Genomic DNA, 23,569 nt, shown 5'->3' on the forward strand with positions numbered 1-23,569 from the left:
ATGAAGGCATCTATCTCCATATTTCTTCTGCATTCTTCCCTTTCTGCTTTCTCCTAAGGAAGGGATTTAGACCTAGAGAAACTGGCTTTTTTCAGGATGCTAGTGGAGTCTGCTATGTCATTAATAATAATAAATTATTAAATATGTATGCCACCAGACCCTTAACAACTCTAGGCAGCTATAGCTGTTTTTAATGCCATACCTAAACAGTACTTTGATGTTGTAAGGAAGCTACTTCCAACCCTGCACGTTAAAGAAACAGCCTTAAGATTCAGGCTAACCTGTATATTTAAAACTGCAATGAAAGAAAAATTGTGGCAGAAGAGTAAATATATTTACCCCACTTGTGTAAATCTGATTCCTGAAATAATCCATTTTTAGGATCAGCATAGTAATCCTAGTGTAGTCAGCTTGCTCAATTAGAATAGCACACTAAGCTGTAAAAAATCTCAACTACAGATAGTCCTCCACTTACAACCATTCAGTGATCCTTTGAAGTTAGTACTGAAAAAAGTGACTCATGATCATTTTTCACACATGGCCATTTAAGCATCCTCATAGTTATGTGATCAAAATTTGGATGCTTGGCAAACTGGCTTGTAATTATGCTGGTTGCAGTTTCATGGGGTCATGTGATCACCTTTTGAGATTTTCTGACAAGCAAAGTTAATAGAGAACTGCAGTAGTTCACTTAATAAGAAATGGAGCAAAATTAACTTAACAATTGTCTTGTTTAGCAATAGAGATGTTGAATTCAATTGTGGTTGTTAAATCACAGATTACCTGCACTAAATGGTTAACATTAACCAAGCTTGCAGTTGCAAGATCTTTGACTTGGTTAAGCATTCTGTGTTAGCCACCTGCACTGGTTCAACACGCTAAATTTGGTTGTTATGTTTCTGGCTTAGGGTGTCGTACAAACTGTCTCTTTGACTGATACAGAGTTAAATATACTGTGCAAACTCAAAAAAACTGGATTAATTCAGTCATGACATATAACCTCTGATGTGCAGGAGGTTGGACGAGAAGATCTCCAAGATCCCTTCCAGCTCTATTCTGATTGATTGTTTGAGGAGACTTAAATTAAGATAAGGGGTCTGGAGACTAAACCATATGATGAATGATTGAGGAAATTAGGTATGTCCAGTCTAACAAAGAAAAGGACAATGGTTGACATGATAGCAGTCTTCCAATATTTGAGAGGCTATTACAGAGAACAGAGGATAGATGGGTTGAAAGAAAACTCTTCATCAGGGCCCAGTCCAAGCCAGGAATAAACAAAATGGAGATTGCTTTAGAAAGAAAGTTGTAGTTTATTGAAGAGGAGAGCCAGACAGAAAGATGGCTCTGGGAAAGCTGACCAAATGTAGCTTGGATTGGTGGGTTTTTATATCTTCTTGGGCTTTTGAGGTTGTTTCCTGTTCAGGTTTGAGGCTTTGTATTTTCTGTGCCATGTATTTTGACCTGAGTCTTTGTGTGCCCTTTTGGTATTGGTGTGTTAATTCTATCAAGTCCCCAAAGGCCATGTCTTTTAGAGTTTAGGTGGGGTATGTAGTTTTTAGGAGTCTTTATCTTCCTAATCTCATCAGATTCTTGCTTCCTGGCTCCAACCTTCCTGAATGGATTATTACATCTGCATTTCTAAAAGCTGGTTTCTGCTGAGAGTCTGCTTGGGGCTATTAAGAAAAACTGGGCTTGCTTTTCTGCCTTTAAGATCCTTTGGGGAAATACATTCTGCTTTTTTAATATTCCCCCAAATACTTCTTTCTCTGGATTCTTCCCACAGACGTAATCTCCAAAGCTACCTGAAGGCAGAATAAGAGGCAATGGATGGAAGGAAGATCATTAAAGAGAGATCCGTTAAAGAGAGAATTAAGGAAAAATCCCCTGACAGTGAGAACTATCTCACTGTTCAGTGGAACAGCTTACCTCCAGTTGTTGTAGGTGCTCATCACTGGAGATTTTCATGAAGAAACTGGACAGCCATTTGTCCAGAATGGTATAAAATCTTCTCCTTGAGCAGGGTGTTGGACTGGAAGACCTCCAACTCTATTATTTTATGCTCTAAGAAAGCTCTGTCTGATTGAAAATGCTTGTTTCTCCCTAATCAGTCTAATCTAATGGGAATAATGCATAATCTTCATATATTAATCCCAGGACAATAATGGTGACTTCTGCAAAGCTATCTGCAACCAAAAGTTCTTTGCTTCATCCTTTCTCTTCTGCAGATCGTACATGAATTTAGTCCCAATAATGATGAATCTGACGTTTGTTTAAATGTTGGGGTTCAGCTGAAAAGAGACACGTGGTATATAGGGCCTCCTGCTTGAGCAAGGGATTGGACTAGAAGACCTCCAAAGTCCCTTCCAATTCTGTTAAATCTGTTAAATCGGCGTTATTTAGAGCCGACAAAAAGGTATCTAACACGCTGCCACAACAGTTTTTTTTTCTCGTCACAGGCATCTGTTTTTCACATTCCCCGTTCCTCTTTAGAAAGAAAACCAGTAAAAATTGCGCTCTCAAATTGAACTAGGGTCGAACCCGTTCAGGCACGGCAATGGGCACCCTTCATCGCGACAAGAGAAAGGAAGGACCTCTTCGCGAAATAGGAAGTTTCCAGGGGGACAGTCCTCGAGCGGCCATGGGGTCCAGGTCCAGGTCCAGGTCTAGAGAACGGCGTCGGCGGAGAAGTCGATCTAGGTCTGAAGAGCGAGAAAGTCGAGGGAGGATAAGAAGAAGAAATCGGGAAGGGAGGTGAGATGAACGAATGCGGTTCCGAGATTCAGGATCATAGAGTGCAGAATCATAGAGTTACTCGATTGTAGAAAGGGTTTAGGAATAAGCTCCTGGTGGGTGCTTCTTCTCTGGAGTGAATAACTTACATTTAGGGAGCTGGACTCAAATGAGAGTTTACCGGTGAGAATTTTAAACCCCAAGTCCTGCTTTCTATCCTGTGAAGTTTGGATAAGCAATGGAGCAGTTTTTAAGGGGAATGGCTGGGGAGCAATAGCTATAACTTTGAAGGCAGAATCTGCTGCCTTGCATCCCCAGCACTCTTGGGAGTGAAAATATGAAACTCCATATTTCATGGTAGAATCAGTAAGTTCTACCTTTAGGCCAGTGTTTTTCAATCTTGGAACATTTAAGATGGGTGGGCCTCAACTCCCAGTATGCAGGTTGGGGGATTCTGGGAGTTGAGGTCCATGCATCTTAAACTTGCCAGAGTTGAGAAACAACATACTAGACTTCAAAACCCAATTGTCTCAATAACAGTAATAACAGTACCCATTGTTATTGTTGTTAGCAAAGAAGTTGCTAAATGAAACTGTGACTGTGCTTAGGATCTTGCTTCAGCTTTCCTTTGTTTTACGGATATGCAAAAATTGTAAATGCAAGAATTCGTTGTAAAGTTACTTTTTCTTCACCATCATAACCGTCATTACATGAGATAGTCACTAAACCAGGATTATCTGTATAACTCAAGTTTTTTTCCACTGCAGTCTTACAGGGCATTTGTCTTCATTACACTCTATTAATAGAGCATAAGAATCTAATCTGCTGTCTGAATTAGGTAATAAGAAGAGGAAAGGGAAGTGGAAGCTTAATAAATTAAAAGCATGTGCAGTAATAGTTATTGGAGATTATTTTACAGAATAATCTGATGTGGGGAATAAATGTTTGTAATCTCATTTCACTATAAACCATTTGTCACAATGAGAGAAAGCTTTCTGAGAAGTGTCCAACTTCTCATTGTAAGCAGGATTTTATGGACTCCCTTATTTCAACTATGACAAACTAAGAACAAGCAGGTAGTCTGCTAAAAGTCACTTTTATGTCAATCTTAAGTGGCCATATGAAAAAGCCAGGGAATAATAAATTGAAAGGTATCAGTGTTTTCAGTTCAAGTCATCTCAATGTAAATAGCTCGGACTTTGTCTGCATCAGATGGTGCTTAATTGTTTTACAGTAGATTTTGTGGGAGATAAATTCTGGGCCACTTCAGCAAGATCTTTGGCAATTCAGTTTGGTGGGTGTAATGTATTGATGAATGCTGATTTAGCTGAGCCAATAAGCTCTTAAGCTGAATGCAAAAATGTAAATATACAACAAGGATGAGAAAGATTTGGGGGCCAAGGACTGCTTTTAACAGCTTGGGGGACTGAAGTCTTCAGAGTGCATGGGGTTACATCACAAAAGAGCAAAGATTAGGACGGGGAAGGGTTTTGTTCTTTTTTAATAGTGATATGCCTATTTTAAAATTTAAAATGCATCTTTTCCTCTTTTTTCCTACCACAAAGCGTTATTGGTTTGCAGCTATTATGCTCAGAGGGGGCTGTAAGGATCACAAAGAAGGGTCTCAGAGGCCATAAGTGTTAAACTAACACCAAAGCTTTTATTTTTAAGCTCAGAGGAAGAGAGCCAAAAATGGGGAAAGAAAAAAGAAAAAAGCAAGGACCAGCATCACAAGAGACACAAGAGACATTCTTCACATCACCGGGAATGGTCTTCCAACTCAGATTCCTCTTCAGAAAAAAGGGGCCACAAAAGCGAGAGGAGGGGGAAGAAGTACCGGAAGCGTTCTGAATCCAGGTCCTCCGTGTCTTCCATGACATCCCAATCATCCTCCCACTCACAGAGCTCCAAGGGTGACTTCGGTGAGCAGCTAAGCCTTCAGGAACGCTTGAGATTGAAAGAAGAGAAAAAAAACCAAAAGGAGCTGATGAAGGCTCTGGAAACCCCTGAAGAGAAACGGGCCCGACGTCTAGCCAAGAAGGAGGCCAAGGAACGGAAAAAACGGGAGAAGATGGGATGGGGAGAAGAGTATATGGGTTACACCAATACCGACAACCCTTTTGGAGACAACAACCTTCTAGGGGCTTTCATCTGGAGCAAGGTAAGTCCTGAATTCATGTCTACTGTCTCAAGACAGGTGGTGCAGGGTAGTAGTGAATTATCTCAAGAGAACCACCTCTGTAAGGTGCGGTTTCTTGCTCATAATCTGATTCAACCTTCAGGGTTGTTGTGAAAGCTGTGGAGTGAGAGGTTAAGATTAGACAATAATAATAATAATAATAACAGCAACAACAACAAAGTTGGAAGGGTCCTTGGACGTCATCTAGTCCAACCCCCTGCTCAGGCAGGAGAACCTATACCAGTGATGGCGAACCTTTTAGAGACCGAGTGCCCAAACTGCAACCCAAAACCCACTTATGCATCGTTGGGTGCCGGGTGGGTGTGGCCCATTGGGTGGGTGTGGCCTGTTGAGTAGGTGTGGCCCATTGGGTGGGTGTGGCTGCAGTGGTAACAGACTGGGTGGGACTAAAAAGTTCAATCAATTCCAACTTTGCAAGATCTTTTTTTTTCCCGCGAAAAATTGAAATTGACTGAACCTTTTTTTTTTGTGCATAGCGGCAGAGGCCTAAAGTGAAAAGGTTTTATAAAACCCAACGATGGCATGCGTGCCCACAGAGAGGGCTCTGAGTGCCGCCTCTGGCACCCGTGCCATAGGTTTGCCACCACTGCCCTACACCAATTCAGGCAAATAGCTGTCCAGTGTCTTCTTAAAAACTTCCAGTGTTGGAGCATTCACCACCTCTGGAGACAGGTTGTTCCACTGATTAATTGTTCTAACTGTCAGGAAGTTTCTCCTTAGTTCTAGGTTGCTTCTCTCCTTGGTTAGTTTCCATCCACTGCTTCTTGTCCTGCCTTCAGGCACTTTGGAGAATAGCTTGACTCCCTCTTCTTTGTGGCAGCCCCTGAGATATTGGAACCCTGCTATCGTGTCCCCCCTCGTCCTTCTCTTCATTAAACTAGACATACCCAATTCCAGCAACTGTTCCTTATATGTTTTAGCCTCCAGTTCCCTGATCATCTTTGTTGCTCTTCTCTACTCTTTCTAGAGTCTCAACATCTTTTTTATATCGTAGTGACCAAAATTGGATGCAGTATTTCAAGTGTGGCCTTACCAAGGCATTGTAAAGTGGTATTAACGCTTCACGTGATCTTGATTCTATCCCTCTGTTAATGCAGCCTAGCACTGTGTTGGCTTTTTTGGCAGCTGCAGCACACTGCTGGCCATATTTAAGTGATTGTCCACTAGGACTCTGAGATCCCTCTCACAGTTACTACTATTGAGCAAGGTACCACCTATACTATACCTGTGCATTTGTTTTTTCTTGCCTAAATGTAGAACCTTACTTTTTTCACCATTGAATTTCATTTTGTTAGATAGCACCCAGTGTTCTAGTCTGTCAAGATCCTTCTGTATCTTAAGCAGATAGATAGACCAACCTCCTTCCTTGAGCAATCTTCCTCAACCTGGTGCTCTTCTAGAAAAGTAATAATAATAATAATAATAATAATAATAATAATAATAATAATAATAATAATAATAATAATAATAAAGTTGGAAGGGATCTTGGAGGTCATTAAGTCCAACCTCCTGCTCAGGCAGGAAACCCTACACCATTTCGGACAAAGGGCTGTCCATTTCAGTTCCCATAATCCATCATTTATGCCCTATAGCTGTGATTGAAGAATGATGGACATTTAAGTGTAAAATATCTGCCAAACTCCAAGCTGTGGAAGTCTATTGAAAATCACAAGTACAATAAAACTTCAAATTGATATGGAGATATTCCAGAAGAAATAGATGGAATTTGTTGCTGGCGTCATGAAAGGGGTGGGAAAATTTGAAGTATATGTTTGGGGAAAATCATATTCTCAGATCAATTATTTTACCCAGGCAGATTGGCTGCTCTTGTCTGATGCAAAGAATGTGTACATAATCTCAAAATGTTTATTCAAGCCTTGATGAAAATTAACAGAGAGCAAATACTGCCTTAAAGTAATGTTCACTATAGCATAAGTACACATAAACCCATGATTTAAAAGGTTGTTTCTTACATTTCTTATTTCAATAATATTCCATTCAGGTATAAAGTTAATATTATAAGATTATCATTGGTTAAAATGCATATAGAGAGCCTGTTTAGTGTAGTGGTTAAGGCATCAGGCTAGAAAGCAGAAGATGGTGAGTTCTAGTCCTATCTTGTATAAAGAGATGGGTGACGTTGGGCCAGTCATGCTGTTTCAGTTTTAGGAAGTAGAAAACAAGGGAAAATCACTTCCAAAATCTTGCCTAGAAAAATGCAAGGACTAGTCCAGGCAGTCCCAGGAGTCAACATTGATTTGAAGGTATTCATAAACAATATCTAAAGCTTTATTTAACGGAACTATAAGCATACGAGAAAGCCAGTTTGGTGTATTGGCCAAAGGCTGGGCTAAAAACCAAGAGACTGTGAGTTTTATCTTAGCCACAAAGCCAGTTGGGTGCCTTTGCTCCCTAACAATTCTGGGAAGAAGATGTCTATGGAGATTCTCAATCATATAGGTCATGGTTGTCCCAAAGGTACCTTTCAAAAGGCAGCTGGACTTTTTTTGTTTTTTCTTTGAAAACATTTCACTTCTCATCCAATAAGCTTCTTCAGCTCTGCTGAAGAACTAAGAAGCTTCTTGGATAAGAAGCGAAATATTTTCAAAGAAAAAAAAGAATGTCCAGTTGCCTTTTGAACAATATCTTTGGGACCTGGGAGGAAGAAGACAATGGCAAATCACTTCCAGTGTTGTCCAGAAAACTACAGGGACTTATTGCTACCATTTGAGCCGGACCTACCTACCTACCTACCTACCTTCCTTCCTTCCACTCCTCCTTCACCACCACCACCACCACCTCCTTTTTCTTTGATATTAGTTTGATTCTTAGGGTTTGGTGGTTTGTGATTTTTTTTTTTTAGGCTTTGGAAAAAAAGGGAATTGGACACTTAGAGGAGAAAGAACTGAAAGATCGGAACAAGCGGATCCAAGAAGAAAATCGCCTTGAGTTGCAGAAGGTAAGAATCAAAATAAAATAAATGGAGAGAATCCTTTGAATCTTGCATTGCTGTTTTAACCCAGAACCACTTGTTTAATTCCAAGATATGAACTTGCAGTGTACATTGGTGAACTGACCCAAATTATTTTTCTGTATTTAAGTTCTTTCAGTTATCAATCAGATAGCACATTTCAGTTCTGAATTTAAGATACCACCTTTCTTAAGACCTACATTTTCATACAAAATGGTCCAGATACATGGAGTGAAATCCAAGACAAAGTATACTTTTTTTTTTCTAATCAATGTTTTTCTAGCTGGACAAATTCCAAATGTCTGACTTTTAGCCATTGCAGAGAATTTTGAGAGATAAAGTCCTGATTGAGAAATCTTGAAATAGATAGGGACCTAGGATATTTTATTTCTAATGGAACTAATTACAAATATTTTATTTAATAGTTTATTTTGTTTAGCCATTAAATTTATATACCGCCTAGCTCACTTTCAAGAAACTTATGTTAAGACAAGCTGTTCGCTCACACAGCTTGTCTTATTAGATGTTATAAGGGGAACAAAGCTATTGAGATCTTAACTTTATACTTGAATTAATTTTATGTATTTTTTGGAATGAACCATTTTCTTTTGGGAAATGCAGATGTTTCTTCTTTATAAAAATTTCCATCAAGGAAATTTTTCAACAACAGCAGTGAAATTCTGGTTTCATTGTTGTTGGTTTGAACAAAAGAAGCTGTGTTTTATAGAATGAAACTGCTGTTTTGTCAAACTCAATCTAAATGATTGGTGACATCAACCCTTCCAGATTGGGAAACAGCTTTTTCTTATACTTTTCTAAAATGCCAGAAATTAAACCAGAGATACTGATCAGAAATTTATCTGGAATCAGTATTTGGGAAAGTTGGCATTTCAAAGATATAATGTGTTTTATTTCTAATAAACATCATTTTTCTCCACATTCAAATAGCAATAGCACTTAGACTTATATACCGTTTCACAGTGCTTTACAGCCCTCTCTAAGCAATTTGCAGAGTCAGCATATTGCCCCCAACAATCTGGCTCCTCATTTTATCTATCTTGGAAGTCTGGGGTCAACCTTGAGTCGGTCAGGATTGAATGTCTGGCTATGGGCAGAGTTAGTCTGCAATACTGCATTGTAACCACTGCACCACCATAGCGCCAAAGAAGCTTTTAGTTTCTTTGAATGTAGTCCTCAGCGTTCGCAAAGAGGCCTAGATGTCAACGCTGCAAATATTGTATATTCTTGCTTTTGACAATATGTAGAATTGTCTGGTAAATATGGGGTTAATAAAGAGCAGAAGGGGCGTTGGGGGTAAAGCAGGAAAGAAAGAGGAAGAAAACATTTGACCTTCACACTAATTGGATAGTGTGAGATATGAGGGCTAATTTAGGGAGGGAACATGCTGATAATTTATCTGCTCAGAGGAAGAGAACTTAGATTCTAGCATCCCTCCGTTGTGCCTGTGCTGACATTTTGTAACAATAAAAGACTTTTAGGAAAATAAATGCCTGGAAGTTCTTTGGAATGTTTCATTAGCCGGAACCACAACATCAGCCTTGTTTTTTCCCCCCATATCAATGTACTTTAAATTTTTGCACCACTATAACTACAGCTAGTTCTTTACTTATGACCACAATTGAGCCCAAAATTTCTGTTGCTAAGTGAGACATTTATTGAGTTTTGCCCCATTTTACGACTTTTCTTGCCACAAATGTTACATGCAATTCTTAAGCTAGTAACACGCCTGTTAAGTGAATCTGGCTTCCCCATTGACTTTGCTTCTCAGAAGGTCACAAAAGGTGATCACATGACCCTGGGACAATGCTACCATCCTAACTGAGTCAGTTGTCAAGCGTCATGAGTTTTGATCATGTGACCATGGGGATGCTGTAATACAGGGGTCTGCAACCTGGACAACTTTTAAGACTTGTGGACTTCAGCTCCCAGAATTCTGGGAACAAGTCCACAAGTCTTAAAGTTGTCAAGGTTGCGGATCCCTGCTGTAATAGATGTAAGTGTGAAAAATGGTCATAAGTCACTCTTTTCAGTGCTATTGTAATTTTGAATGATCACTAAATGAACTGTTGTAAGTCGAGAACCATCTCTATTGACATCAGCATGCTAATGGGAGCCTTGTTCATTTGCATAAGACATTTTTCTGGTTCCACGTGTTTTCAGAAAACCCACATCTCTGAGTTGTGAACCTAGGATGTCATCCATGAATTCTGATGCTGAACTTCAGAATCAGGGTCAGGGTCCACTACTGGAGCAGCGTTTCTCAACCTCAGCAGCTTTAAAATGTGTGGAGTTCAACTGTTGAAGTCACACATCTTAAAATGGCCGAGGTTGAGAGTCACTGCCCTGGAGTGTTTCTAACCCCTCCCTTCCCCACGGATGCCAGGTGAAGCAGCTCCGCCTGGAGCGAGAGCGGGAGAAAGCCATGAGGGAACAAGAGCTGGAGATGCTGCAGCGGGAGAAAGAGGCGGAGCATTTCAAGACATGGGAGGAGCAAGAGGACAATTTCCATCTTCAGCAAGCCAAGCTACGGTAAGCGGGGCCAACGGATGGAAGCTAGGTCTTCAGGGGACAGAGAAATCAAGTTCCCAAGTGTAAAAGAATAATAAAACCACTTGCTGAACTTACTAGTCCTCAGCATAATTCTCAGATCTGAACTGCCAGTATATTTCTTTGAAGTCCAAGGGAAGCAAAAACCTTCCAATATGATCAGTTGAAGAGCAGGGATCGCCTAACGGTGAAACATCTAGTTTGGAATATCTTGGGTTCTCCAACTGCTAGGATTTGGGAGAATGGTTTCCTTTAGTCAAGAAGACTCCGCAGTATTGGATCAGATGGATCAGGAGCTTGATTTGAGCTTTCCTTCATATTTTCCATCAAATCCAGCTTTGTAATCATATTTACAAGCATAGGAGCTCTTTGAAAGAGCCGCTGACTAATCTTACTGAGGTACTAGGTATTATATATATATGGCATTATAGTGAATCTTGAATTCAGTGGAAACTGCCCATTAAGGTTGTAAGTCCATAAAGTTGTAAAATCACCCATGTGACCAAGCTGAACCTTTTTTGCGGCTGCTGTTTAATGACCACCACACTCATGAAGCAAACCCATTGTTTGCTGCAGGCCAGTTTTGCTGAAATCTGGAAGTAAATGCTGGTTATTAGCCAAAATGTTGTAAAAAATATGGTCATGTGACTATGAGTCACTACAAACAGCAATAAATGCAGAGCGGTTGCTGAGCACCTGACATGTGGTCATGTCACCATGGAGGGGGGTGGCAGTCAGTGCTTTGAACCAGGTTGTTAAGCACCTGGGGGGGGGAGGTAGGTCTGTTGTAACACCGATCAGTCATGGAGTGTCTGGTTGTAAGTTGAGGATTGCCTGTAGTTATACAATAATAATGTATAATATGTTAGCTAATATTAGGCACGGCTTTAGATGTTCTGATAGTTAGGCTATTTGATCTCATCATCAAAGATTGTCCCATCCACTGATGTTGCACAAATTGGTAGCACTTAAGTGGCTTTTGCCAGCTTATCATGATGTCTCTGGAAGAAGAAAAAATATCAGCCTGAAAAAATGAAGATTTAAGTATTTAAATACTATCGTATGGCAGTTTTACTTTGTGCAGCAGAAACGTGGACACTATTTGCTTAGGATCAAGAGGAAATGGAGGCATTTCAGATGAGATCTTTCAGGACAAACCTGTCATTCCTTTAAACATTTGATGACAAAATGAGGACCCTTGATAGGCAGATAGGCAGGCAACAGCCCCACAATTAAAAATATGATCCAGCAATCATGCTTTTGTTGGCTTGGACGTGTCTGCAGGATGGACACAGCAAGCCTGTCTAGATGACTATAGAAAGTGATGTCCACTTAATTGGAAAGTTTTTTTAAAATATCGCTCCCCCCCCCCCCAAGACCTGAACCACAGGGTTACAGTTTAATATCATAAAACCTGCTATATCAGCTTGGGATAGAGATCACTATAAGAGGTACCTCCGTTGCTGCCATACCGTTTCCATTGGTGATACCTTATAATTTGTGCTCTGTCCTGCCAGGACTGGAAAACCTGAAAGAATGAATGAATCCTACTGTCTGTATGCAGCAATAACTTTGAACAGTTGATGCCAGCAATTATATTCAGAATTAAGACAGAAAGTTGCCTTACCTGTAAGGGCATTTTGTCTGTTGCACCAAGATTGTCTGCTCTGATCAGCAAGATGATTCTAGAGGATAGCAAGGAAAATTCCTTTCTTTGGAGATGTCTGAGATCTAACTTTGGATACCCACCAGATGTAGAGCTATTGAACCCTTCCCAAAATCTTTATTCTGAGCTCCATTGCTCTGACCCTTTTTCCTGGATATCCCTTTTCTGGCAGCTCCAAAATCCGGATCCGAGATGGGCGGGCCAAGCCAATTGATCTCTTGGCAAAATACATCAGTGCTGAAGACGATGACTTGGCAGTGGAGATGCATGAGCCTTACACATTTCTAAATGGACTCACCGTCTCCGACATGGAGGATCTACTAGAAGACATCCAGGTATCCAGCCGATGGTGGCTGTCCTGTTCTTTCAGGAGGGAGAGAAAGGTCTTCCTGTCCCTGATTCAAAGTTTGTCCAGCTCAGCTTTCCTCTCCTCGGTGGCTTGCAAATATATTAAGGCTCAGATACCCAGCCATCTGGAAGATAACAGGTAGTCCTCAACTTATGACCATAATGGAGCTTGCCCATTATGGACGTAAGTCATGACAGTTGTAAAGCAGGTCACCCACATAACCAACCTAATTTTATGACTTTTTTTGAGCTGGTCATTAAACGTGATGAGCTGGTTTTGCCATAAACCCAAAGCAGAAGCTGGTTTTCAGCAAAAATGTTGTAAGTCAAGGTGGCATGACCATGGAATGCTGCAAACGGTCATAAATGCAGACCAGTTGCTGAGTGGCTGACATCATGTAATCACAGGGCTGTGGCCACTGGAACTTTGGAACCAGGTCATCAAGGCCTTTGGGAGGGAAGGAGCTGTCCTAAGTTTGAATGGAAGCCAAGTGGCCGGTCATAAGTCGAGGACTACCTGGAGGAGGCTGGGCTAGTTAACAATTGCAATTTAATACAACCATGAAACTTGTAGCTAAGCAATTTGTCTAGTCCAGATGACTATAAACAAAAGGAAAGAATAAATGCAAATTATTTTCAAGAAGCTATTTTGCTACAGTGTTTTCCAGTTTCTTCTCTCTGCTTTTCTTCCTTTTTTCAAGTTTAATTTTTTTGTCAAGTACTATGTCCCCCCCCCCCATTCTCTCCTCCCCATTTGGCAGGAGAAAAAAAAATTAACTTTTGCAGATATGCCTACTGTCCCTGTTATAACATCCATTCCTCCCTCGCTTCAAATTACAAGAAGAGATAACAGTTGAAAACAAGCATTGTAGCTGCTTTGTTCTTTCTTTCTTTCTTTCTTTCTTTCTTTCTTTCTTTCTTTCTTTCTTTCTTTCTTTCTTTCTTTCTTTCTTTTCTCCCTCTTCTCATCTCTTTTCCCCTGTTGTTTCAGGTTTACATGGAATTAGAGCAAGGGAAGAATGTGGATTTCTGGAGAGACATGACCATCATCACTGAAGATGAAATAGCCAAACTCCGGAAACTGGAGGCTTCTGGGAAAGGACCAGGTAGGGGCAGAAAGACAAAAAATTAGGACTTAGTTAAGTCCAGCCAAAGATCGTTCCTTATCGATTGCTGGTTTTTAGCAAAATAAGGTATTTTCCATTTTCTGAAGGCATTTGATATTACCCATTCTACTGAACTCTAGTCCCTCTTCATATTCTCATCAGTACTATTTATTTTATATATTTGTTTGTTTAATCAAATTTAGATACTACCCATCTCACCATCCAAATGACTTTGGGCATTTTTACAGATAAAAGCCATAAAATCATATAAAAGGAATACAATTCAAAACAGATTTTATTTACTCCTCTCCTCAGGCCTGGCCAACTGGGGAATTTTACATTGGCAACTAATTGCACTTCCAAGACTTTTCTGGAAAGATCATATTTGGCAAATGTTGTTTCCAACAGAGATCAGGATGATCAGAGTCCCCGTCATTCCTACACCATCCCTCTTTGATAGATCTCTACTTTGCTTCTGAAAAGCATCATCTTTTCTTCTAGATTGGGCAGAGCATAGTAAACACCACCAACAGTGTGGCTTTTATGTGTTTCTCTCTTTGTTTTAACCAGACTGTCATGGTTCCGATAGATAGAACCGAATAAATCAGAACTCCAAGGCTTGCATCTTCCTCAAAGAACATGTTTATTGGATACAAAATATCGGCACAGTCAAAAGTGAAACCAAGTCTGAAATCCCCTCCAAAGAGTTACACTATTACAAAGTAAAAGTTCCCACCTCAGGGCTATGCAATGACTATGTTACCCCATAGAATAGTTTGGCAGGCTTTCTAACAAAACATCCAACCCTCTTCTTCTCAGCGAGTGAGTGACCTTGATTCCCACAGGACACAATATTGTTTAGACTAACAGAGATACTCCATTCCCCCACCCTATTGTGTGTGGCAACTAGAACCAGCAAGATGGCTGCAGCCAGGTTCGTTGACACAGACACTCTTCACATTATTGCCAAGTTCATTTCCTTGAATATCTGAGCGGACGTGAATACATTAATGTAGGGGCAATTTTTTCTTTTCTGTTACTTCTGTTCCATTTGAACAATCAAAGTGCGTCCTTCATTCATTGTACTCTGATTGGGTGAATCATCCTAGCAGTGTTGAACTTTGGATCCTAGAATTCCCTGCCATGAAGCTAAGGATTCTGGCAATTGAAGTCCAGTACTGCTGTGGGCACTCAGCTGAAGAAGCTTTAGAATCTAGGCAGTTTTGCTGTTTTATAATGGAAAATGTAAGGAAATATGGCTTGCTAGTTCTTTGAATAGACTTAGTGCAATTAAAATGAGCATCTGGATCATCCCATCTCCAAATATCCTTTCAAAATCCTGTAAAAAATATGTCGTGTCCTATTGTCTGAGATCAAGAGACACTCTTCCTGGCCACTGGAAACGATTGTCTCCATGTCCTCGTCTGGCCTACGGATTTAAGGAGTATCTTCCTCCAGTCATATGTTCCTTTTTTTGTGTCTTGCAGGAGAGCGCCGTGAAGGGGTGAATGCCTCAGTTAGTTCTGATGTACAATCTGTCTTCAAAGGGAAGACCTACAATCAGTTGCAAGTGATCTACCAGGGAATCGAGGGCAAGATCCTGGCTGGGGGACCCAACTTGGACATTGGCTACTGGGAGAGCCTGCTCCAGCAGTTAAAGGCATACATGGCACGGGCCAGGTAAATAGTCATGTACCTGGTTTATATCCACCTCCATCCAGAGGGGGGACTCAGTGGTTTATACCATGTTCCTTCCAAATGAGGCCAGACTTTCCCAAATGACTGGACCAAACCAGACTGGCTAGCATCCTGGCTAGCATCCTGGCTTTGGTGGAAACAATTGGCCTTATCAACCGTCCTTAGCTGATCTCAGAAAGTTAAGCAGCATCAGACAGGGGTTAGTGCTCCCTCTGGGGTTCACCATGAAGTCAGATCTGTAAACTTGATGGGAAAATTGAACCCATGTCCCAAAAGAAAGCATTGGTCAACCCCATCCATGTTGCTACCAGGAAAACTACATGGATTTATCCATGTTGTCTTCAGGAAAATAAGCTTAGTTCAAAAGAGACTTTTAATCCAACTGGAAGGTGCAGGTTGGGGATGGAGAGGTGCCTCTTAAGATTAACTAAAGAGGGTGTTTTAGTGGGCTTGATATATTTTTTGAAGCATTCATTATATCGGAACAGCCACAGAAGAGCTCAGCCATATTGGGATTATAAATGTGGGGATGGAAAGGAGGAGAATGACGAAAATGACATTAGAAAGGGCACATTGCCAAAGAATAGTGAATATCAAGGCAAAATTTTAAGAGAGCTGTGCTGTCCCAGTACGATGCCTGTCGCCGGAGCATCATTGGCGTGGGGCCCTTATTCAGGAAATTGGAATCAGACTGAATAGATTTCAAGGAAGGAGTATGAAGCTTGGCTGTCATTTCCTGCTACAGACTCTTTCTCTCTCACACATACATAGACACACATCTGGCTACAAGAGCTAATTCTGTGTTCTCTCCCTCCTGGGTCACAGGCTGCGAGAACGGCATCAGGACGTCCTGCGCCAGAAGCTGTACAAGCTCAAACAAGAACAAGGTGTGGAAAGTGAACCCCTTTTCCCCATCATGAAAAAAGAGCCGCCATCCCCAGAAGCTGCCAGTAGCAGTCACAGGTAACTATTGGGATGCTGTTACCTGCTTCCTTCATCCTTAACACTTAACGTTTTCATTCCAGTGCATAAAGACTCATGTGCGTTTTCTATTTATAGACATAGCTGCTATGTGACATAAATAACATTATCAGAGCAGCATTATCCTTCCTACGCAAGGAGAACCCTTGCTGTTTTATATATTCTTTAGTATGTTGCTCAATCTGGGCTCCCTCCAGATACATGGACTTCAGCTCCCAAAATTCCCTGTGGCCCTTACTGAGAGTTCTGGGAGTTGAAGTCCAGATATCTGGAGTTACCCAATTTGAGAAAAGCTGCCCTAGTAAGTGTGTTTTGGATTATATGTATTTGTTAAATTCAAATGCTGCCCATCTTGCCATCCAAAGCAACCCTGGGCCGCTTACAATACAGTGAAATATAAAAACAATTATACACATAAGACAAATTAAAATTACAAGGATTAAATACAGACTTATAGATTATAGACGTTGCTTAATGTTTATTTGTTCAGTGACTAACATTACAGTGTGATAGTGCTGAACAAAGAGGCTTACAACCAGTCATTGAAGTTTTGGCCACTGCAGCACCCTTCAGTCATGGGAGTAAAATTCAGGTCCACATTTATGACTGCCCGTCTACCTACTTTTGGCTGCCCGTCTACCTACTGCTGCTAGCTGTGACATGGCCCTGTTCACCACCATGTCCACAGCACTGTGTGCCACTACTGTACTGTCTAGGGTCTTCTTTTGCACTGAGGTTTCTCTTGTGTCCTGCCCAGAACATTTACTTATTTATTTGTTTATTTATTTATTTATTTTTGCAAAAGAAGCTTGGTCTGCAAAAAAACAGTAACTGTGAGAGGGACCTTGGAGTCCTAGTGGACGATCACTTGACTATGAGCCAGCAGTGTGCAGCAGCAGCCAAAAAAGCTAATACAATCCTGAGTTGTATAAACAGAGGCACAGAATCAAGATCACGTGAAGTATTAGTGCCACTTTATAAAACCCTAGTACAGTGGTTCTCAACCTGTGGGTCGGGACCCCATTTGGGGTCAAACGACCATTTCACGGGGGTCGCCAAACCACGCTGTCTGCCATTTTTTTCCCTTTTCTCTAGCTGTCCTACTCCCTCTTATTGGTGGCCACACCCACTTGGGGGTCACCACAACATGGGGAACTGTATTATGGGGTCATGGCATTAGAAAGGTTGAGAACCACTGCCCTAGTAAGACCACACCTGGAATACTGCAGCCAATTTTGGTCACCATATCACAAAAAAGATGCTGAGAGACTGGAAAAATTCAGAGAAGAGCAACTAAGATGATCAAAAGCCTGGAAACCAAAACATATGAAGAACGGTTGCAGGACTTGGATTTGGCTAGTCTAAAAAAAAAAGAAGAAAATAGGGGAGACATGATAGCAGTATTCCAGTATTTGAGGGGGCTGCCATAAAGAAGAGGGGGTCATGTTATTCACCAAAGCACCGGCAGGAAGGACGAGAAACAATTGTTGAAAAATGATCAAAGAGAGAAGCAACCTAGAATTAAAGAGAAACTTCCTGACAGTGAGGACAATTGACCAGTGGAACAGCTTGCCTCCAGAAATCGTGGGCGCTCCATCACTGGAGGTTTTTAAGAAGAGGCTAGACAGTCACTTGTCTGAGATGGTATAGGTTCTCCTGCTTGAGCAGGGGGGCTGGACTAGAAGACCTCCAATGTCCCTTCCAGCTCTATTCTATTCTTCTTCTTTAGCCAGGGCCTCCTTTTATGCACCTGGCTTCTTTCATGAAAGAAGACTCTGGCTGGAGCACACAAAAAAAGTCCTGGCTCCACCGATATGAAAGGAGGCTCCGGATGATAAGGCAGGGACGTGCAGTGTGGCATTCAGATCTGGGCAGTGGGAGCAACTGGTGACAGTGAGTAGCCAGAGGGTCAAAAGGGCAGAGATTTGGGGAGGGAGGAATAGGCAGGTTGGGGGAGTTCAAGAGGAAGCTAAACTAAAAGAATACATTGTATATTTCCCTCTTGATTGTAAAGCCATGATTACCATTTTTAGAGAGGCAAAACCTGGGTCTCATCAAAATATATGACCCTTTAGAGCAGGGTTGGGGAACGATGGCCCTTTTAGGACTTGAAAACTTCAACATGCTGGCTCAGGAATGCTGGGAGTTGAAGTCCACAAGTCATAAAAGGGCCATCGTGCCCCACCCCTGTTTTAGAGGATTACATAAGCCAAAGTTATAATAATAATAATAATAATAATAATAATAATAATAATAATAATAGTAATAGTAAAGTTGGAAGGGACCTTGGAGGTCATCTAGTCCAACCCCCTGCTCGGGCAGGAAACCCTACACCATTTCGGACAGATGGCTGTCCAGTCTCTTCTTAAAAACTTCCAGTGTTGGAGCACTTACTGCTTCTGGAGGCAAGCTGTTCCACTGATTAATTGTTCTCACTGTCAGGAAGTTTCTCCTTAGTTCTAGTTGCTTCTCTCCTTGATTAGTTTCCACCCGTTGCTTCTTGTCCTGCCTTCAGGTGCTTTGGAAAATAGCTTAATTCCCTCTTCTTTATGGCAGCCCCTGAGATATTGGAATACTGCTATCATGTCCCCCCTTGTCCTTCTCTTCGTTAAACTAGACATACCCAATTCTAGCAACCGTTCCTTATATGTTTTAGCCTCAGTCCCCTAATCATCTTTGTTGCTCTTCTCTGTACTCTTTCTAGAGTCTCAACATCTTTTTTACATCGTGGTGACCAAAACTGGATGCAGTATTCCAAGTGTGGCCTTACCAAGGCATTGAAGAGGGGTATTAATACTTCACGTGATCTTGATTCTATCCCTCTGTTAATGCAGCCTAGCACTGTGTTGGCCTTTTTGGCAGCTGCAGCACACTGCTGGCTCATATTTAAGTGATTGTCTACTAGGACTCCGAGGTCCCTCTCACAGTTACTACTATTGAGCATGGTGCCACCTATGCTGTACTTGTGCATTTGGTTTTTCTTGCCTAAATGTAAACCTTGCTTTTTTCACCATTGAATTTCATTTTGTTAGTTAGTGCCCAGTGTTCAAGTCTGTCCAGATCCTTTTGTATCTTAAGCCTGTCTTCTGGAGTGTTGGCTATTCCTGCCAGCTTGGTGTCGTCTGCAAATTTGATGAGTTCCCATCTATCCCTTCATCCAAATCGTTGATGAAGATGTTGAAGAGTACTGGGCCCAGAACAGAGCCCTGGGGCACCCCACTACAAATAGACCTGGTTCCTTGCCTGAAATTGTTTACAATTACAGTGTTTCCCAACCTTGGAAAGTTGAAGATGAGTGGACTGCAATTCCCAGAATCCTCAGCTGGCTGTGGAATTCTGGGAGTTGAAGTTCATATAGCTAGAAATTGCCAAGGTTGGAGAATCCTGATTCAGGAAGTGGGCTTGTTACCCTAGGGCAGGGGTCGGCAACCTTGGCTCTTTTATGACTCGTGGACCTCAACTCCCAGAATTCCTGAGCCAGCCATGCTGAGGGGAAAGGGAGGGGTTTCCAAGCTGAGCCATGCTGGCTCAGGAATTCTGGGAGTTGAAGTCCACAAGTCATGAAAGGGCCTCAGTTCCCCCATGCTGGCTCAGGAATTCTGGGAGTTGAAGTCCACGAGTCATAAAAGAGCCGAGGTTGCCTACCCTTGCCCTAGGGAGATGAAAAGCAAATGAAGGTTTGAACGTGAAAATGGTTCAAGTCAAAAAGCTGTAGAAGTCCTGGCTTCCCCAATTGCTGCACTCTTTTTGCTAAAGAGATGGGCTACCCTCTTCCCCATCTTCTCCTCAGGCTAGTGCCAGAGGAAAAAGCCCCAGCACAGCCTGGTCCCTCCTCCGCGGAGCCTCGCACTGAACCGGAAGCTGAAGCCAAAGCTGAGGGAGACGGAGAAGCAGTGCTGATTGAGGAGGACCTGATTCAGCAGAGCCTGGATGACTACGATGCCGGCAAATACAGTCCCCGGTTGCTCACCTCCCACGAGCTCCCCTTTGATGCCCATGTGGTGGACGCGGACGAGGATCTCCAGCGCCTCCAGCTGTCCCGGCAGCAGCTCCAGGTCACAGGTAAGGAGTGGGAGGATGGCGGAAGACTTCATCTGGGTTCCATAATGGCAGTGTATGTAATGCAGTCAATGTGTATATGGCGCAGTGCCACAAAAGGAATTCACGTTCTGAAATGCAAAGGGCCTGGGGCAGGGGTAGGCAACCTGGGCTCTTTTATGACTCGTGGACTTCAACTCCCAGAATTCCTGAGCCAGCATGGCTGGCTCAGGAATTCTGGGAGTTGAAGTCCACGAGTCATAAAAGAGCCCAGGTTGCCCACCCCTGGCCTGGGGAAAGAAGAAAGGAGAAGAATAAATCTCCCATTTCCAAAATGCCCAGCTAGCCCTCCCTCATCCCCCAGCCCCATCTGAAACATCCTTTTAATACCAAATAATAAATTAATTAGACAACAGAAATTAAAACAAATTATCCCTGAATCCAGAAGGAAGACAAACGAATAGATGTAGTCCTCGACTTACGAACATAATAGAGCCTGGAATTTCTGTCATAAATCATGTCCGTCATACGTTGAGGCACCATATGATCAAACTGATTTTATGATCTTTTTTGTGGTGATCTTTATGTGAGAACGCATTCTTATGGGTTTTTTTCCCCAGAAAGTAATAAAAAAGGCCAATTTCTGGCAAAAAATATAAATTGCATCACATGACTGTTGCAATAAGCCGGTGGCTAAGCATCTGAAATGTAGTCATTCTGCCAGGATCAGAACTCCAGAACTGGGTCGTAAGTTCCTTTTAGGGAGACCATCGTAACTTCAAATGGTTGCTAAGCAACCAGTTGCTAAATGAGGCCTACCTGTATTGCATTTACTATCACAATCCTGAATGGGAAAATGACAACAGAAAGCCTCTTGATGGAGACATTTTAAGGAGCCTCCTACTGCTATTTACATGCCAGACTTTTAAATATTTTTAAAAAAGTAAGGTAGATTTGGCCATCATTTCAAGTTTTTGGCATAACTCAAACTTCACCCTTCACATTTCAGGGCAATTGAAATCAGATCTTTAATTTTAAAAAAATGAGGCTGGAAACCAGCTTGATTAGAAATCTGTTTTAAGCAGGCTATAAAATTGAATATGTTTGTTCTAGTCTGTCAGTCCCCTAATCAAAATTGTACGATATTTTATTTATTTATTAGATTTGTGTGCTGCCCATCTCGTCTAGAGGCAACATAATGTTTATTGTGGTTGGGATAGAAGTCCAGATCAATATGAAATATTTATTAAAGTTCAGCTACTTTAATGGTGGAATACAATTGGGTGACAGCTTACTGCTGTAGAATCCCATAGTGAAGATGTTCCCAGATATATTTGGGCCTTCTGTTTCTTACCAGTCACAGGGGCTAAAAAATTGTAAAGATAAAACATGACCTCCAAGGCCCCTTCCAACTTTATTATTATTAGATGTTTAGGCATTCTCTGGCCAGTCGTGCACAAGGCCACACACCAATCCCAGTGTTCTCCCCTTACAGGTGATGCTAGTGAGAGTGCTGAGGATATTTTTTTCCGCCGGGCCAAAGAAGGGATGGGAGCCGATGAGGCCCAGTTCAGCGTGGAAATGCCCTTGACCGGCAAGGCCTACCTGTGGGCTGACAAGTACCGTCCTCGCAAGCCGCGTTTCTTCAATCGAGTGCACACCGGATTTGAGTGGAACAAGTATAACCAGACCCACTACGATTTTGACAACCCCCCACCCAAGATTGTGCAGGGTTATAAGTTTAATATCTTCTACCCGGACCTGATTAACAAACGTTCCACCCCAGAATATTTTCTGGAAGCTTGCCCAGACAACAAGGACTTTGCCACCCTGCGCTTCCATGCTGGACCTCCCTACGAAGATATTGCCTTCAAGATAGTCAACCGAGAGTGGGAATACTCTCACCGGCATGGCTTCCGCTGCCAGTTTGCCAACGGCATCTTCCAGCTCTGGTTCCACTTCAAACGCTACCGTTACAGGCGCTGAAGAGGTGACTGGGAGTGGGCTGATTTTATGATGGGACAAACATGGTGGATAAGAGGCACAGAGAACTGGTTCCTTGAGCATGGACCAAAATGGCGGCTTTCAAGATAGGCGCATCAGACTTGATAGCTTTTGTAAAGTGTTAGGACTACAACTGTCAGAAATTTATCTTTTTTAAAAAATGTTTCAAGGCTGCCCTGATGTTGAGCAGCCATTCAGCTCTGGGGGAACTGTCTTTTTGGCAGTAGATGGAGCTCTTTCCTCTGCTAGGCAGTGACGTCTGAGACCTGTCAATTTAAAGTGCCTAACCGAGGTGGCTGATATCTTGACTGAGATTATCCTTGTTTTCTGACAATGTATAGATATGGGAAGGTGGGAGAAAGTGTCCAACTATGATAAAGATGTTGGATATGTGCTACTTGTTTGGTATTTTTTACTCCAATATGGGAGAACGTAAAAGGGAAAAGACAGGCTTCCTGTCCTAAAGAGGGCTGTAAGAAGACTCAGTTACGCAAGTATATGCACAAACAGTCTTCTCCAGCTGTGCAGATTGTTCAGTACTGATCAATAAACTAAGCTGAAGGATGCAGCTATGAGTAGCAGCTGGTAACTTTCGAAATGGATTAAATAAATGGTTACAAAAGAAAATAGTTCCATCAGTGGTAGAAATGTAGGGACACTGTGACTCAGAGGGGCTTTTTTTTTGAAAGGGGGTGGGAGTTGAATAACAAGAATGTTGTGTGGGGAGTGGGGCAAGCCACAGCAACATCAAAATGGTAAACTGCACAATGTGGTCATTACCCAAATGCCTCCATTACATATTGGCCTCACATTTGACACAAGGCTTAATGTGTTGACATCGTCAGACATATCCTTTGCCCCTACAGGCACCTATGGAGGAGGAGTGGACCCTTTGCTCTTTAAAGGTTTGCCGAAAGCAACCCATGTCTTCAATTTCTTTGACCTAGTTGTTTGGATTCCTGTGGTGCGCTGTATATTATAACAAGTATGGTCATTGCTGGTTAATTTTGGCTGACGATGGCTTAGATTGACTCCTTTCTATCTGTGTCCGGTCTGATAAACAATCTCCCAGCCAGCACTGGATCATGGCTAGGATCTGTGATAATCAAAAACAGTTTGGTGTCGTGGTTAGAAACCAGGGGACCTGAGTTCTAGTCCCGCCTTAGGTCTGATAAAATGGCTGGGTGACTTTGGGCCAGTCAGCTAACATACTTCACTCAGGGTTGTTCTTGTGAGGAAAATAAAGGAATATTCAA

General features: G+C 41.9%; 1 protein-coding gene across 1 annotated transcript; it reads left to right on the forward strand.

Moving 5' to 3' along the window:
* The first annotated feature begins 2,603 nt into the window (after positions 1-2,603).
* CACTIN (cactin, spliceosome C complex subunit) lies at positions 2,604-23,569 on the forward strand. The gene is made up of 10 exons (XM_039334750.1): positions 2,604-2,754; positions 4,405-4,894; positions 7,797-7,892; positions 10,309-10,454; positions 12,311-12,473; positions 13,478-13,592; positions 15,080-15,272; positions 16,116-16,253; positions 20,062-20,333; positions 21,805-23,569. Exons 1-10 carry the CDS (start codon positions 2,642-2,644, stop codon positions 22,293-22,295), a joined length of 2,217 nt encoding a protein of 738 aa, XP_039190684.1. The 5' UTR covers positions 2,604-2,641; the 3' UTR covers positions 22,296-23,569.

The sequence above is a fragment of the Crotalus tigris genome, unplaced genomic scaffold (assembly GCF_016545835.1).
Source record: "Crotalus tigris isolate CLP2741 ecotype Arizona unplaced genomic scaffold, ASM1654583v1 scf7180000017633.3093840, whole genome shotgun sequence".
In the NCBI taxonomy this organism is placed as follows: domain Eukaryota; kingdom Metazoa; phylum Chordata; class Lepidosauria; order Squamata; family Viperidae; genus Crotalus; species Crotalus tigris.